Source organism: Leucoraja erinacea, chromosome 32 (assembly GCF_028641065.1).
Source record: "Leucoraja erinacea ecotype New England chromosome 32, Leri_hhj_1, whole genome shotgun sequence".
Taxonomy (NCBI): Eukaryota; Metazoa; Chordata; class Chondrichthyes; order Rajiformes; family Rajidae; genus Leucoraja; species Leucoraja erinaceus.
Genome location: NC_073408.1, coordinates 5177730 through 5194869, shown reverse-complemented (window position 1 = coordinate 5194869; position 17140 = coordinate 5177730). Strand labels below are relative to the sequence as shown.

At 44.6% G+C, this 17140-nt stretch overlaps 2 protein-coding genes across 2 annotated transcripts; both read right to left on the bottom strand.

Annotated features, from left to right (window-relative positions):
• Positions 1 to 3391: 3391 nt before the first annotated feature.
• Positions 3392 to 14105, bottom strand: LOC129712311 (ly6/PLAUR domain-containing protein 2-like). Its single transcript, XM_055660624.1, has 4 exons — positions 14007 to 14105; positions 7799 to 7904; positions 5358 to 5486; positions 3392 to 4215 (listed from the first exon to the last, which is right to left on the bottom strand). Exons 2-4 carry the CDS (start codon positions 7845 to 7847, stop codon positions 3995 to 3997), a joined length of 399 nt encoding a protein of 132 aa, XP_055516599.1. The 5' UTR covers positions 7848 to 7904; positions 14007 to 14105; the 3' UTR covers positions 3392 to 3994.
• Positions 14106 to 14161: 56 nt separating this feature from the next.
• anapc13 (anaphase promoting complex subunit 13) lies at positions 14162 to 17013 on the bottom strand. Its single transcript, XM_055660626.1, has 3 exons — positions 16865 to 17013; positions 15325 to 15478; positions 14162 to 14742 (listed from the first exon to the last, which is right to left on the bottom strand). The coding sequence occupies exons 2-3, from the start codon at positions 15421 to 15423 to the stop codon at positions 14617 to 14619; spliced, it is 225 nt and encodes a 74-aa protein (XP_055516601.1). The 5' UTR covers positions 15424 to 15478; positions 16865 to 17013; the 3' UTR covers positions 14162 to 14616.
• Positions 17014 to 17140: the final 127 nt, after the last annotated feature.

Here is a 17140-nt window from a genome sequence, read left to right as displayed (position 1 = left end):
ACATCAAGAAATCTCCCAAAGGCATACGGGTTTGTAGGTTAATCGAGCTCTGTAAATTGACGTTAGTGTGTAATGAGTGGTTGAGAATGTGGGGTAACACAGAACTTGTGTGAATGGGTGACCGATGGTGAGCACAGACTTGGTGGGCCGAAGGGCCTGTTTCCCGTGCTGTATATTTAGAAATGTGGTGGACTGTTTCAACTCATCCAGCACTGTGTTTTATCTCCACTTCAGAACTTCCTCAGCAAAAAATGCCCTTCACAGAGTACACTTCTCACATTGATAATATTTAATTGCTTCAAAATACATGTAGCCTCATTTATTGATTCATACGTAATTTTATCTCAGATTTTCAGCATCTGCTGTGTTTACCTGATAGATGAGCCAGTAGGTAGGTAGGTGGTAGGTAGGTAGGTAATTAGATAGGTAGGTAGATAGGTAGGTGGATAGATAGGTAGATAGGTAGATAGGTAGGTAATGGAATCAGTTGCCTGTTCACACGAGTTATACGTTATCCGACTTTCTCATCTACACCCTACACAGTAGGGTTAATTTTACAGCAGCCGATTAACCTACAAACCCGGACGTCTTTGGGATGTTGGAGGAAACTGGAGCATCCGGAGGAAAGCCACACGGTCACAGGGAGAACGTGCAAACTCCACGCAGGCAGCACCGGAGGTCAGGATCGAACCTGGGTCTCTGGCGCTGTGAGGCAGCCGCTCTTACCAGCTGCGCTACCGTGCCACCCCCACTCTCCCTCCTCATCGGTGTTCCGTCGAGACTGAGGACCTCATCAGTCATCACCTTCATTTCAAATGTGGACTCGCATTTTGTGTTGCATTTCTTCTATTTCACCGTCTTGAATTCTTGAACTCGTTGCAAAAGCCAGTAGACTTGGGCAGCGTTACATTCCATCACACTGCAGGTACAGTATCTATGGGCTGTGTCCACACAGCTTCCTACCTGAAATTCCAACTGGGATTACAGAGATTGGACGCGTCTATGAATTCTACGAATTCTTTTCCGATGAGTAGTTTGGGGCCTCAGTGATGCATTTCTGCAAATTTCGATTGTGTAACAGCATTTCTGCTCAACACAGCTGATCAGGCATCCGGGCTCAATCTCGGTAGGTAGACACAAAAAGTTGGGGTAACTCAACGGTTCGGACAGCATCTCTGGAGAAAAGGAATAGGTGACGTTTCAGGTCGAGACCCTTCTTCATACATCTCGAACCGAAACGTCACCTATTCCTTTTCTTCAGAGATGCTGTCTGACCCTCTGAGTTACTCCAGCTTTTTGTGTCTATCTACAGTTTAATCCAGCATCTGCAGATCCTTTATACACATCCATTTCGATAAGTTTAGGTTTAGGTTTATTATTGTCACAGAGTAGAGCTTTATTTTGCATGTTATCCAAACAGATCAGATATAACAAACATTGACACAAACAGTTCAAACTCTAGTACAACAGGTAGAGCAAAGGGGAAGATACAGAGTGCAGAATACAGTTCCGGCATTGTAGTGCATCAGTTCCTTAGACAAAGTCCAATGTTCGTCAATGGACAAACAGTAACCTAAAAGTTTTCGATCTTGAAACAGAGTGGAATCTCTGGAAACAGAGGGTAGTTGACCCTAACCTATGGGGAAGATGTGGCCCTTGTGGCTAAGATCATGGAGAGAAGGCAGGTTCAGTTGGATGCAGCCATGATAACATTGAATGGAGGTGAAAAGGGCCGAATTACCCTGTACCTAATTTCTGGTTTCTATGTACATGCTTTCAAGTACTCCTGTACCTTCTGCCAGATGGGAACAAGAAGAAGAAAAGACTGGGGTGGGACCAGTCTTTGATTATGTTGGCTGCTTTTCCGAGGTAGCATGATAGCACCGGATGGCTGGAGGCACCTTTCAGAAAACTAAAGCGACCCGTTTCAATGACTACTGACCGCCCTGTAGCCCTCAACATCCACCAGATTAAAGTGCTATTTTTGCAACAAACGCTCGGACAATCGAGACACTTTGCAATTTGCTTACAGGGGAAAAAAAGGTTGTGTTGTGCTCAAGAGCCCAGCAGCTGCAGTTCATCGTGTCTCTTGCTTATTTCTCTTTTGTTTCCAGTTCTAGTGAACGGTCACTGACTGGAATCAGCGCTGTCCATCTTCCCACAGACGCTGCCCCGAAACTGCATAGTGTATGCAGGGTAGACACAAAATGCTGGAGAAACTCAGCGGGTGAGGCAGCATCCATGGAGAGATGGAATTCACACGCTATCCAGCATTCTGTCTCACACAGTATTGTTTGATTTGATGCAACGTTATTGCCATTGCACAAATACGATTACAGGTACAACAAAATGCAGTTTAGCATCTGGTCAGAGTGCAAGATAGTAGAAATAAAAATACTGGTTAAACAATATGTGGATGAATTAAACTGGTACATAGGCAAATAAATGTATACAGATGGGAGAGTATAAAAGATAGCTAGCGTCAGGACAGTGAGTTCAGCAGTGTAATGGTGTTATTGAAAAAGCTGTTCCTTAGCCTGCTTGTGCGAGACCTGAGGCTCCTGATGGGAGGAGCAGTGTTTGCAGGTGTGATTCATTCTGTCTCACAGTGTTTGCACGGTTTTGTTACCTTGTTAAAGAAGGAACTGCAGATGCTGGAAAACCGAAGGTACACAAAAATGCTGGAGAAACTCAGCAGGTGCAGCAGCATCGATGGAGCGAAGGAAATAGGCAACGTTTCGGGCCGAAACCCTTCTTCAGTGTTTGCAGTGCTTTGTTACCTTGTTATGTCAGTTGAGAACATGGTTCAGTGTCCTCACTTTGTGGTGCGTTGCTGCCACCCGCTGGCTGACAGTCACATCACATCTAACATGGTGAAGACCCAAAAAGAAACGCCACAAAGCATTGGGGGAAAGCGGTGGGTGTATGGAACGAGCTGCCGGAGGAGGTAGTTGAGGCAGGTACTATCGTGGCGTTTAAGAAAGCAAGCTCCAAAGCAAGCGCTGTCTGCGGAGGGCGCTCAGCATCGCCAAGGACTGCTCTCACCCCAACCATGGACTGTTTACCCTCCTACCATCCGGTAGGCGCTACAGGTCTCTCCGTTGCCGAACCAGCAGGTCGAGGAACAGCTTCTTTCCGGCGGCTGTCACTCTACTCAACAACGTACCTAGGTGACTGCCAATCACCACCCCCCCCCCCCCGGACACTTATTATTATTTATTCAAATCGTTGCTATGTCGCTCTTCCAGGGAGATGCTAAATGCATTTTGTTGTCTCTGTACTGTACACTGACAATGACAATTAAAATTGAATCTGAATCTGAATCTGAATCTGAAACATTTAGACAGGTGCATGGATAGGACAGGATATGGACCAAGGGCAGGCAGATGGGACTATTGTAGATGGGGCATGTTGACCGGTGTGGGCAAGTTGGGCCGAAGGGCCCGTTTCCCCGCTGTATCACTCTATGACTCATTAACAACACTAGGCAGCTAACCCACACAATTCCACAGGGTTGTGGTTCCCTGTACTGTTTATTTTATTTCATTCAGTCAAAAATTACAGATCCTTTCATTTACAGATCCTTACACTTACAAGATTTCTTCATTTGTCTGGTAATGGCAGTGTTTCTCTGCCTGGATAAGACCATCTCGGTGGACAGTATCGCTATAACCTGTGGCCTGGCCTCCTTAGGATTTCCCCTCATTCTGAAGATTACTCAAATCAGATCACATGTATCTTTATTCAAAGTTACACTCAGCGCCAAGATGCTCAACTAGCCATGAGTTTGACTGGAGATGCAGTGACACTCTGATGGTTGATTTTCACACGGCTAACCCGGTAGACAACGACAGAAGTTTTCACCTTAATTGAACCGCAGCAGGGGGGGGGAGGGGGGAGAACGACAACACTGGGCAGGGGAAATGGCCATATTTTCCCCCATTGGAAGCTTCTCCTGCAGACTGAGCAAGTGCAGCTGGCACAAGCGGTCGGGTTAGGTTGAGCTGGTCAGTCCCAGCAGAGTCCAGGGGAGGGTGGTAGAGGCTGCCAGCAATGGCCAGCGGAGGCCCGGGCAGAAGGCGGCATTGTCGGCGTTGCACAGGTCCGTGGAGCAGCAGAGAACCTTCCTCCCTCCGACCACCATGTTACTGGCGTCGGCATTGCACTCCGTTTGAAAGGAACACTTCTTACTTATTGTGACGTAACCAAGTCCTACTGTAAAAGCAGAAAGATACAATGTCAACACACTGATACACTGGAGCGGTATAGAGTTACAAAGAGTTATAAAGAAAACTGTGTTTATGGATGGGCGAGTTTTGGGTTGAGACCCTTCTTCAGACTAATGTTGGGGGGGGGGGGAGAAAGGAATTTTACCAAAGCCATTTGTGTCTACCGATTTTTCCAGCATCTGCAGTTCTTTCTTAAACATTTCATCTACTCCACTGCCAAATCTCCTCAAGACTACTTTGAAGAAATTCTCCTCCTCTCTACAAAGACAGTTTAGCATCATCCTCACTCACTGGCTTCCTTTATTTTTCCCGTCCCCCCCCACCCCTCCAACATCAGTCTGAAGAAGGGTCTCGACCCGAAACGTCACCTATTCCTTCGCTCCGTAGATGCTGCCTCGCCCACTGAGTTTCTCCAGCATTTTTGTCTACCTTAGATTAGACACAGAGTGCTGGAATAACTCAGGGGGACAGGCAGCATCTCTGGATAGAAGGAATGGTTCTTCCTCTTGCGTTTTAAGAATAAGGGATAAGCCATTTAGAACGGAGAGGAGGAAACACTTTTTCCCCATGGAGAGATTGGCGAGTCTGTGGAATTCTCTGCCTCAGTGGGCGGTGGAGGCAGGTTCTCTGGATACTTTCAAGAGAGAGCTAGATAGGGCTCTTGAAGACAGCGGAGTCAAGGGATATGGGGAGAAGGCAGGAACGGGGTACTGATTTGTGGACGATCGGCCATGATCACATTGAATGGCGATGCTGGCTCAAAGGGCCGAATGGCCTCCTCCTGCACCTATTGTCTATTTTCTATTAATGGGGTTGAGAGGGAAAGATAGATCAGCCATGATTGAATGGCAGAGTAGACTTGATGGGCCAAATGATCTAATTCTACTGCTAGAACCTATGAACTTATAATCAAGAATCTGTCAATCTCCACCTTAGCAAGACCTAGTGACAAGCCTTCTGTTGCAATGAATTCCACAGATTCACCACCCTCTGACTAAAGAAATTCCTCCTCATCTCCTTTCTAAAGGTATGCCCTTTTATTCGGAGCAAAACAATATCTGAAGCAGCGAGTGAATGGTAAACTATTTTCCCAAGAGGCTTATGTTATTCAAAGGGAAAGCGACTTACTCTGACTGAAGCCGACCGTCTTCACCGCGGTGAGGCACATGGTTTTGTTTGTGGGGCATTGCTGGCGATCAGTGGTACAAACCGTTGCCATTCTTGCATTGGTACAGTTGTAGCATTCCAACGCTTCAGCTGCAATGTCAATAGAACAATAGAACAGTACAGCACAGGAACAGGCCATTCGGCCCACAATGTCCACGCCGCACATGACGCCAAGTTATACTAACCTCCTCCGCCTCATGAAGGGCATTTGGCATCAAAAGAGTCAAGTCAGCACAACAAGCAAGAGGGACTGTACTTTTCATTTATCTACACACTCTAATAGCTCGATTGTAATCATGATCATATTGAATGGCGGTGCAGGCTCGAAGGGCCGAATGGCCTACTCCTGCACCTAATTTCTATGTTTCTATGTATTGTCTTTCTGCTGACTGGATAGCAGGTAAAAAAAGCTTTTCACTGTACCTCGGTACACATGACAATAAACTAAACTAACTAACTTAATTGATCACGTTGCTGACACATGCATCACCCCATTAATTTAGAGAAAATATAACCAAGAAATAATTGAAAATGCAATCCTAGTTATATATTATCTGTCAGATGCCACTTCCCAGGATTCACATACTATTACATTTCTGCATTGTTGATTAACCATGATTTTCATTTCAAATTCAATTTGGAGTTTTGCGTTAATGTACTACAGTATTTTTGAAAAACATCTCCAAGTCATTTTGATCCCTTTGATTCCCACGTATGTTCTGTTTGTCAGCCTCATTATCCAGGTGCTTTTTAGTTTAGTTTAGAGATGCAGCTCAGAAACAGGCCCTTCGGCCCACCGAGTCCGCACCGACCAGCGATCCACGTACACTAACACTTTCCTACACACACTAGGGACAACTGACAATCCTACAAAAGCCAATCAGCCGACAAACCTGTTGGTCTTTGGAATGGAGGAGGAAACCGGAGCGCTCGGAGAAAACCCACGCGGTCACGGGGAGAGCGTACAAACTCCGTACAGAAAGCACCCGTAGTCTGGATTGAACCTGGGTCACTGGTGCTGTGAGGCAGCAACTCTACTGCTGAGCCATCGTGTCGCCCTGCTGCAGAGGTTTAAACAGCAGGTGGAAGTGAAGTTCAATGTCCAAATAGGATGTCAAAACAATTCCCCCCTTAACTTTAGATGCCGTTGAGAGAGACGGGGACAGTAATGGGAAAGTATTGACTGCTATTGTCACCTCACTAATGTCTAATGCCACCAAACCACAACATTGAGAAAACTTCAACATTTCAAAGTTTCAGATCATGGAAATTGACAAGTGATCCCTTCTATCGCCACATGTACAATGATACATTATTTATCAATGCAACATGGGGCCTTTGTAACAAAAAATAATAATAAAAACTATAATAAATAGAAATGAAAAAAAAAAACATAATTTCTGAAAGTCCCATGAGAGGTGATTAACTTTGTTTATCGTGAGTCTGAGTCTCTCTAGCCCCTAACCCCCTTTCCCTCATTGACACAGCCATGTTTATAGCATGATCTATACAACGCGAGGTTTCTGAGGAATGCAGCTGTTACATTTGAGGAGAGCTACCTGTGCACTTGCTTATGCCACCAAGTTCTCCAGAGTTTGCACGTCCCCGAGATCCTGGGAGGGTCACACACGGCGGGCAGGTCGAGAGGGAGGTCCCCGACAAAGCGTGGTCCGAGAAGTAGACCTCGACAACGGTGGAACGGGTGGAGGATGGAGGATGGAGGATGGATGCACCACAACGGCCGAGAAGGTGGAAGAAAGCTGCAACAGCAGGGAGAGGCTCCCAACTACGGTGGAGCCCATGCTGGCAGACCCAGGTCTGCCCCTGTCAAGGACCATGTGGTGGCCGCCTGTGCACCAAAGATGTCGCATACGGAAGTCCACCTGGACTGACACATCTGGCTTTTTTGACCAAGAGGACAATCATACCTGACTTTGAGCAATCGCAGATGTTGATGTCGCCCAAAGTTTTTATCTTGCAGAATACCCACAGACCTATCGCCAGAGATTGTAAGTGGAAAGAGGTTGGTCAGGAGAAGGGATTGTTAAGGAGGCATTTTTAGAGGGAACTGGTCCAAATGCGGGCAAACGGGATTGGCAAGGATATGTTTAGTACAGTTCAGTTTTATTTGTCATATGTAGGTTAAGGCAGGGTCAACGGTACAATGAAATGTGTTTGACAAGACAACAGGTCACCTCAACAATGATATTACAAGGAGAAAATTAAGGTTGAAAAAAAATCTTTTTTTTAAATGGACCAAAGGGCCTGCTTGCTTGATGCACAGGCTCCATGACACTCGCTTAGATAGTTTTCATTAAATTACTTCAACATAAAATTTTAACTGCTCTTTCATTTGATGCAACCAATAAAAAATAATGCGATCAAGCATAATGTGATCTTACCGAACAGGGAGCAAAATGCTATAATGAAGGCTCCAGTAATTAATTTCATTTTGATCTTATCTTTAGCTGCTGAATGTCAACGATTCTGCCTTCTTCTATTTGCTTCCTGGTGAGAAACATATAAATATGTAAACTTAAAACCATCCTGTAACAATTGTATCTACAGTAAATGAGATCCACCCACCGCAGACTCCGAATCGGCCTCGGAGAACCTCGTTGCCGAGAGCGAGGAGGGACCAAGAGTGGGGTGGACCGGCGAGGACAATGGGGGTACCCGGTGTGGGGGGTCACCAAGAACAAAGATGAGGCTCGCCACTAGGCCCAGACTTTGCCAAAGAGCACTAGCTTCACAAAGATCTTTCAGGTGGGGACCTCAGTCCATATTCCAGATTCATTCAAGACCAAGAGTCCTCAGTGCCCTCTTGAACTAACTCGGAGGGACATTGAGATGTGGCAAGCTGCTCTGTGAAACCACAATGGGCCTGATGGAACTGGCTTTGTGGCCATCTGCCCGTTGCCACAGCAACCCCAACCCACTCCATCCAACCCTCTGGCCCATCCATTCTCGTAAGAACCAAGAAATGAAGGACAACTAGTCAAAAATACGGTAGTTGTTTTAGATTCATAGCACCTGAAGTTTCTCTTTGATCACCACCTCTTTGCCATCATACAAGAGCAGTAAGAAGTTCAGTTGCAGAGTCCTGCTTACAAGCTGTTATTGTGTAAATGCCTGGTGTGAATGAATTGGGTATCTGCCTCATTGGAAAGTGCCTGAGTTCAGTCATGTCGGGTGCCTGGGTCTGCAACTCTTACACCCACAAAAGTTAATGATCACATCCCCACCATGAGCAACAGAACTTGACCATCGAGAGCTCGCAGTCTCGGGAGAGGCCGTTGATGTCTGGAGCTCCAACGACGCAGAAGGTTCGACCAACCCCGACCCGGGGTCAGGTCACCCGGCGCAGGGAGCTGACATCACCCTGATGCAGGAGCTGATCACCCTGACGCAGAGGGCCCAAACGCTGCCGGCTACAGGAGTCAAGGTCGTCCCGTCAACACAAGGCTCTATGCCCCCGATCGCAGGAGAACAAAGAAGGGAAGAGATTGAACTTTTTTTCACCTTCCATCACAGTGAGGAATGTGGAGGAGACATTGTGGTGGATGTTTGTGTTAAAATGTATTTTGTGTGTTCCGTTGCTTTTTATTTGTATGACTGACTTGGCAAATGAAATTCCTCGTATGTTGCAAAACATACTTGGCTAAGTATTACTGTATTGTAAAATGTTTTACACTGAAATACAATGTTAAAATTAATTAGTTCATGAGCAGCAGTAAAACAAGAGATCTCGAATTTCACTTTTTAATTGTCAATTATATATTAATATGTTTTTTATTCAATATTAACATGTACATTTTAATATATTATGTATCACAAAGTTTTGATTAACTTCCTCATTGTTTTTGGGGAAAAAACTTTTTATTGATAAGTTTTGAGATAGTTTTTAAATTAGTTTTCAGTGCTATGAAAGTTTTATTTCACCTTCTATTTATGCTTCCTAAAGGATTACTTTCACCAAGGTCCCATTCGTACGTACCTTGTGATGAGTGTCACCTCGTGGTGTCTAGAACAGAGGCAGTGAAATTAACAAGACTTTGGGAGAAATGATGCATTCAGCGATCTTAAGTGACTCTTGGTCATTTACAATTCAGAATCGTACAAGCTGGATAAATGCATAGCATAAGCACGTCAGTTATCAGTTTTAAATCAAATACTGCGGTAATATTGCATCACAATCACTGGACATCACGACTGTGATCATGCTTTAGATAGGGAAACATTATGATGTCACAGAAGGTAGACACAAAGTGCTGCAGCAACTCAGCAGGTCATTATTGCCACGGCATATCTGTAGAAATTGGTAAGAGTTGTTAGGAACATGCCGAACTTCCTAATCCTTCTAATGAAGTTGAGGCGTTGGTGTGATTTCTTGGCCATTCCTTCAATATGGGTGGACAAGAACAGTACAGGAACGGGTCCATTGGCGTACAATGTTTGTGCCTAACATAATGCCATGCTAAACTGATCTCATGATCCATATGATCCCTCCATTCCCTGCACATCTCTCTGCCTATCTTAAAACCTCTTAAACACCACTACCCACATTAGCAAGGATAAAGGGCATGCTGCAAGAGAACGTGCTCCAATTGCACAAAGTCTTGCTGAGAGCACACCTGGAATAATAAATACAGGGTGTGGTCTACCTCTCTAAGAACGGATACACTTGCGATGGGGTTAGTGCAGTGAAGCTTCACCAGATTGATTCCGGGCACCCTTAGATTTATTGTAGGAGAAAAGAATAGGCAGACTTTCATAATTTGCTGAAAATGAGATGTGACCATGTTCATCCATACAAAGTTGTAAAGGGACATTCTAAGTGTGGATGTAGACTTGATGTTTTCCTTAGCTGGGCTGTCTGGAAGCAGAAATCTCTGTCAGAATAAAGACAGAAACAAGACATGTTTTCCCAATCAGTTCACATTGGTGAAACCTTGTATTCTCTACACCAGGCAGCTGTGTAACCAGTCCTTTTTATTCAAAGAAAGAGACGGCAATAGATTTCTGAACAGTGAAGGAATCAAGGGGTACAGTGATGGCGCTGAGCTCAAAATCTGTCATGATCTGAGCTGGCTCTGCATGGCCTGAATGGCATTATCATGGTCTGAATAGCCTACTCCAACTCCTGTCTGGTCAGGTCAAGTTGAATTGAGTTTATTGCCCAAATGCACAAGTGTAGCAATGTACAGGTACAATGAAAATCTTGTTTGCAGCAGCATCATCACCAGCAAATACGTTCAGCTAACACACAAAAAGATAAATTATTGTTAAATCACACATAAATTCTGAAAAGAAAAAAAAGACAGGATGAAGAAACAAGGCATTAGTGTGAAAAAAACCTCACGTGCATGCATGGTCCCGACAGTCTCAACATAATGTTGTGAACCTTTGTCTTCTTCTACTATGTAGTGTTTTTTGGCGGTTGGCAAACAACTTTTTTGGTGCATTACCGCCACCAACTGGCATGGAGTGTGGATCAAACAACACCATAAGCTATATCCTTCTGAACAAATTGGTTACCCTAAGAAAAAGCAACAGGATTTGATAGCACTTATATGAACTCCCTTGCAAAATATCTATCAAATCAAATTGTACTCTTTCTTTTCTGAACTGCTCACTCATCCGTCCTCTCTCCTCCTCATACCTGTGAACCTTTGGATTTCTCTACTAAGCAATGTAGTTATAAACACACAAAACAAGCTTGTATCTTCTCCTTGTCATCGCATGGGTATTTCACAGGTGCTCCAATTTAATCCCACATCCTAAAAATATGCTGGCAGTTTAATTAGGTTAATTAGTGCCAATTAATAGCAATTTATAGTAGCTAATTAACCTAACCCTATAGTGGAGGCAGCTCAGCATTCCACAGACGGAGAACATTCAGGTGTGAGAGGGATATTGCAAAAGAGGCAGGTGCATTATTATTTTAATGAAGGAGTCAGTTGGTGAGGTTTTATTTCAGAGATACAGCGCGGAAACAGGCCCTAGGGTCAACTGAGTCCACGCTGATCAACAATCACCCGTACACCAGTTCTATCCGACACACTTGAGACAATTTACAGAGGCTGATTAACCTACATGTCTTTGGAATGTGGATGGAAACCAGAGCTCGCACAGGTAGAACGGGCAAACTCTCCATGCTCAGAGCTGATTTTTACCCTCTGTAAGGTAAGGTCAGTTCACACCATCAGGTTTGGTGGCAATGTGGAGTTGGTCCTTGGTGAGTGGAAAGATACAGCGTGGACACAAGGTGTATGGCCCCACCGAGCTGACCACCCGCTCTATGTTATCCTACATTCACATCCACTCCTTACACACCAAGAGCAATTTACAGAAGGCAATTAACCCTCAAACCTGCATGTCTTTGGAATGTGGGAGGAAACCGGAGCACCCGGAGGAAACCCACGCAGTTACAGTGAGATTGTACAAACTGCACATGGACAGCGTCAAATGTCAGGATCAAACCCATGTCTTTGTTACTTTGGGTAATTGGAACACATTTTGCTGCAATAAAGCCCAGCATATCATTTATGATTGCTGCAAGTTCAAATGCGTTAGTGCACAAGGAATAGAAACATTTGAACCAATGTCATGCTGGTGACATATCAAGCATAGATCGAGGGAGGGAACATGAATGGAGAGATGTCCATTGGGTTGGGAAGTGTGATGGCAGTGCAATAGATCCACTGTCCGCAGTGACGGCTCCTGGCAACTAAATGGACACGAATGTGAAGATGGTGGAACAAGGGTTGACCTTGGAATTTCTTCAGATGTGAACATTGCAATATTGGCACGGGTCTCTGCCAAGAGCTGATGGTTCATACTATTTGAAAGGAGATGAGGATTTTTTTTAGGCGGAGGGTGGTGAATCTGTAGAATTTATTGCCACAGACGGCAATAAGAGGTGGAGGCCAAGACCTTTTTAAGGCAGAGATTGACAGATTCTTGATTAGTGCAGGTGTGAAGAGTTATGGGGAGAAGGCAGGAGAATGGGATTGAGAGGGAAAGATAGATCAGATCAGCCATGATTGAATGGCAGAGTAGACTTGATGGGCCGAATGGCCCAATTTGGTCCTAGAACTTATGAACTGATTGTTTGCAATGACAGAATGTCAAAAATAGTGAAAACAAATCATGATCTTAAATCATGAAGAAGGGTCTCACCCCGAAACATCACCCATTCCTTCTCTCCAGAGATGCTGCCTGTCCCGCTGAGTTACTCCAGCATTTTGTGTCTACCTCATGATCTTAAATGTCAACTCTCTGAATAGATGCTGCCTGACTTGAATACTTTTAGCTGCTCTATTTTCATTTCAAATATCAACATCTGCAGTATGTATATTTTGATTATTGTTAACTTTCTGTAATTTGGCTCAGTTTCTTCTACTTACCAGTCAGCATTTGCGTGTCAGCATTTTGATTTTCTGTTTTTCCTTTCAAAGTGAATAACTTGACATTTCACTCCATCTGCCTACCTCTTTCCAGCCCACTCAACCCACCCACATTCCTTGCAGCCTGTTCTGACTTTTTCCCTCAATTGCCAAGTTTTGTACCATCAGCAAATTTCAATACCTTTCATTCAGTCCCATTAGCTTAAAATCGGACATTTAGATTGCAATTAAGTGGATTTTATAACCCAGAGGATGACATTTTAAACCATCTCATAAGCAAAGAGAACTAAACGCACAAAAGTACCACCATTATGTGTTGATTGTTTCTGATTAACGCCCTTCCTTTCAGTACATTAGAACGGAGACGAGGAAACACTTTTTCTCACAGAGAGTTGAGAGTCTGTGGAATTCTCTGTATGGAGGGAGGTGGAGGCCGGTTCTCTGGAATACTTTCGAGAGAGAGCCAGATAGGGCTCTTAAAGATAGCGGAGTCAGGGGATATGGGGAGAAGGCAGGAACGGGGTACTGATTGGGGATGATCAGCCATGATCACATTGAATGGCGATGCTGGCTCGAAGGGCCGAATGGCCTACTCCTGCACCTATTGTCTATTGGTACGTTTACGATGCAGTGAATGATAGGAGAAAGACAGTGGGATGGTTTGTATTTGGGCAGAAATCAGACAAGCTCAACTAACAACAAGGACATCGGTGTAAGACAGAAAGGAATGGTAATGGTACAAAGAACCAAGTGGACCAGCAGAATTACTGGGAATCTAAAATCTGAAATAACTTGTGCACCACACTATTACTATTGAGAATGTCACTGGATTAGATGACTAATGTGGGAATGAAAGTTCAGTTTACACTTAGTCATAGAGTCATACAGGGTGGAAACAAGCCCTTCGTCCAAACTTGCCCACACCGACCAACATGCCCCATCTACACTAGACCCACCTGCCCGTGCTTAACTCATAACCCTTTAAATCTATCCTATCCACATACTTGTCTAAATGTCTCTTAAATGTTGTGATAGTACCTGCCCCAACTACGTCCTCTGGCAACTCGTTCCATATACCCACCGCCCTTTGTATGAATAAAAGTTACCCCTTAGGTTCCTTTTAAATCTTTCCTCCCTCACCATAAACCTATATCCTCTGGTTCTTGATTCCCCAACTCTGGGCAAAAGACTCTGCATTTACCTGACCTATTCCTCTCATGATGTTGTACACTTGTACGCCAAAGGTCGGGCTCTTAATTTTCATTTCTATTTCCAGTACATGTTATGGAACCAGATTCAGTTTACTGCTGGAAAACATTAAAATAGACACAGAGAAATCACGAGAAGCTTAATGTTTGCAAGATGAGTGAATCAGTTATTTATGATTTTAGTTACAAATAGCATGAAATGATTTACGCGCCAGGGTTATACAACACAAGTGGTTTTGATATAATGAGAATATAACAGATATTAGCCAATGCCAAAATTATCCTCCTGACACATTGCTTGCAAGTGAGATAGCTCCACCTTCATTACTTCTACTTGATGAATACAAACTTTCTTATTAAATAAATAAAAATCAATGGTGATATTTTCCACTCTTTCATTCAGCATTTAATTGTCCATGAATATTGTTGCTGAAGTTGTTTCATTTTTGCTTTCATGCTTCGTTATGTAATTTTACTTTGCTGATGTGGACATCAAGTCCCGAGTAAATGTTCATATGAAAGCAAACGCTGGTACCCGCCTTTTGGAAAGAACATAGTAATAAACTTTGTTGCTGTGCTGGTATCAACACCCTCAGTAACTCTCTAGCTTCCAGCAGATGGGGTATTTTCATGCAAGTTTTGCAAGGCCAGGTCAGTCCATTTCATGTCTTGTTCATTAATCGATTCTGTTGTTCCCCCGTTATCTTGTTCGGGTTCCGGAAGTTCACTCTAGGGAAGGAAAATAAACATGCAGGATATAGACAAGCACCTTTCTAAGATGCATATTAATGGGCAACTCTTCTTCTTCTTCTTGTGTATGGCGTGCACAGCCTAAAGTTGTAGGTCAACTTGTTCCATTCGATCTTATTTGATTGTGCACGCCAGGTTGATTGCATTCGTCGAAACAAGGCGGACCACGTGAAGGTTGCAATCTCCCACCCCATGGGCTCCTCCGTTTACAGGATCTCCAGAGGGAATTCATAAGTTATAGGAGCAGAATTAGGCTTTTCGGCCCATCACGTCTACTCCGCCATTCAATCATGGCTCTCAACCCCATTTTCCTGCCTTCTCCCCATAACCCTTGAAACAAGTACTTTTCAAGAATCTGCAAATCCTCCCCTTTAAATTACCCAATGACGGCCTACACAGCTTTCTGTGGCAATGAATTCCACAGATTCACCACCTTCTGATGAAAGAAATTCCCACTCATCTCCTTTCTGAAGGTATGTCCTTTTATTCTGAGGCTATTACAGATGTTAGACTAACTTTAGGCTGTTCAAACCTGAGAGTTACTCTGAGTACAGTACATACCAAAGGTATCTCCACATCCTCATACGGCAGCTTGTCTTCCCGCCACGCATCATCAATCAAGTCCAGAATTCTGCCGTCTCGCTGTACCTCACTGTCCATTTAATCGGTTGTCAGACCACACTAATGAATCCTGGAGTTACAGACGTGGATATGCCTTAAAGATAAAGAAATGAGCAAGTGCAGATAAAGCCTTTTCCACAACATTTATAAATACAGGAGTATTTCAAATACAGGATGTCAGTCCTCCAAGTTAAACATGATCTGTTCTACATGTTCCTGATCTCCATCCCCTTTGATGTCTCATTTTCACACCTTACCCTTCCTTATCTCCCTGTCGCCCTCTCCCGATACTCAGTCTGAAGAAGGGTCTCGACCTGAATCGTCACCCATTCCTTTTATCCAAAGATGCTGCCTGTCCAGCTGAGTTCAATCAGTCTGAAGAAAGGTTTCGGCCCGAAACGTCACCCATTCCTTTTATCCAAAGGTGTTACCTGGCCCGCTGAGTTACTCCAGCATTTTGTGTCTACTTAGGTGTAAACCAGCATCTGCAGTTCCTTCCTACATTTTCAAATCCAGCATCCTTTTGTTACCATGGGTTCACACAAACCTGTTCTTCATTACACATATGTTAAGTCAAATGTAAACCAAGAGGCTGTAGTTGCTTGAATCTAAGACTGAAAAACACTTTGGACCCTCTTTGTCCTTTACCGCTCCCACCCTCCCCTCCCACCCTCTCCTTCCTGCCATCAACCCCTTTATTCATCCCCTTTGATGTCTCATTTTCACACCTTACCCTTCCTCATCTCTGTCACCCTCTCCCAGTACTCAGTCTGAAGAAGGGTTTTGGCCCGAAAATTGCCTATTTCCTTCGCTCCATAGATGTTGTTGCACCCACTGAGTTTCTCCAGCATTTTTGTGTACTCTTTATTCATCCTCCCTCCCCCTACCATCCACTACAAGCTCCACCGTCCCTCCCACTTACTAACAACCTCCCCCCCTCCACACACACACACACATACACATATACACACACACATATACATACACACACACATACATACATACACACACACATATACATACACACACACACACACACACATACACACACACACACATATACATACACACACACACACACACACACACACACACACACACACACACACACACACACACACACACACACACACACACATACACACACACATATACACACACACACACACACACACACACATACACACACACACATACATACACACATACACCTTCTTCTCCTCCTCCCTCTCCAACCTTCATCAATCCTTCCCCCTCCTCCCATCACCAACTCCACCGTTCCTCCATCCCCTCTCCTCCTCTTCCTTTACCCCAACACCTTGATTCATCCTCCACCCACAAGCTCCACCCTCCCTCCATAACTCCCCTCCCCCCTCCACAAACTCCCCACAACCTCCATCTTCCCAACAACAACCCCTCTCTCTCTCCCTCTCCAACCCCTTCATTCATCCTCCCTCACTCCACCGTCCCTGCCACTTACCAACAAGAACCAACCCCTCTCTTCTCTCTCCTTCCCTCTCTCCCTCTGTGTGCACCGACAGGAAGGTCTGCTGTCCTCTATAAACGATCCGACGGCTCCCACCGGCCCGGCTAAAGGTACCGGATTACAGGCTGATGCAGGGGAGAGCAAAGATCCTATAGCAGAACTCTGCTATAGGATCTTTGGAGGAGAGGGAGGAGGAAGGAGTGGGAGAGAAGAGGAGAGGGGAGAAGAGGTGAGAGGAGAGAGGAGGGGAGGAGAGGAGAGAGGGGGGAG

What these genes read in the sequence shown, in the direction of transcription:
- anapc13 (XM_055660626.1), bottom strand. Translation starts at nt 15,423, where the DNA reads ATGGACAGTGAGGTACAGCGAGACGGCAGAATTCTGGACTTGATTGAT. An exon ending in AGGATGTGGAGATACCTTTG is followed by an intron (nt 14,743 to 15,324) that starts GTATGTACTGTA and finishes TTCCTTCCCTAG; the next exon opens with AGTGAACTTCCGGAACCCGA.
- LOC129712311 (XM_055660624.1), bottom strand. Translation starts at nt 7,847, where the DNA reads ATGAAATTAATTACTGGAGCCTTCATTATAGCATTTTGCTCCCTGTTC. An exon ending in AGCATTTTGCTCCCTGTTCG is followed by an intron (nt 5,487 to 7,798) that starts GTAAGATCACAT and finishes TTGACATTGCAG; the next exon opens with CTGAAGCGTTGGAATGCTAC. An exon ending in GACGGTCGGCTTCAGTCAGA is followed by an intron (nt 4,216 to 5,357) that starts GTAAGTCGCTTT and finishes CTGCTTTTACAG; the next exon opens with TAGGACTTGGTTACGTCACA.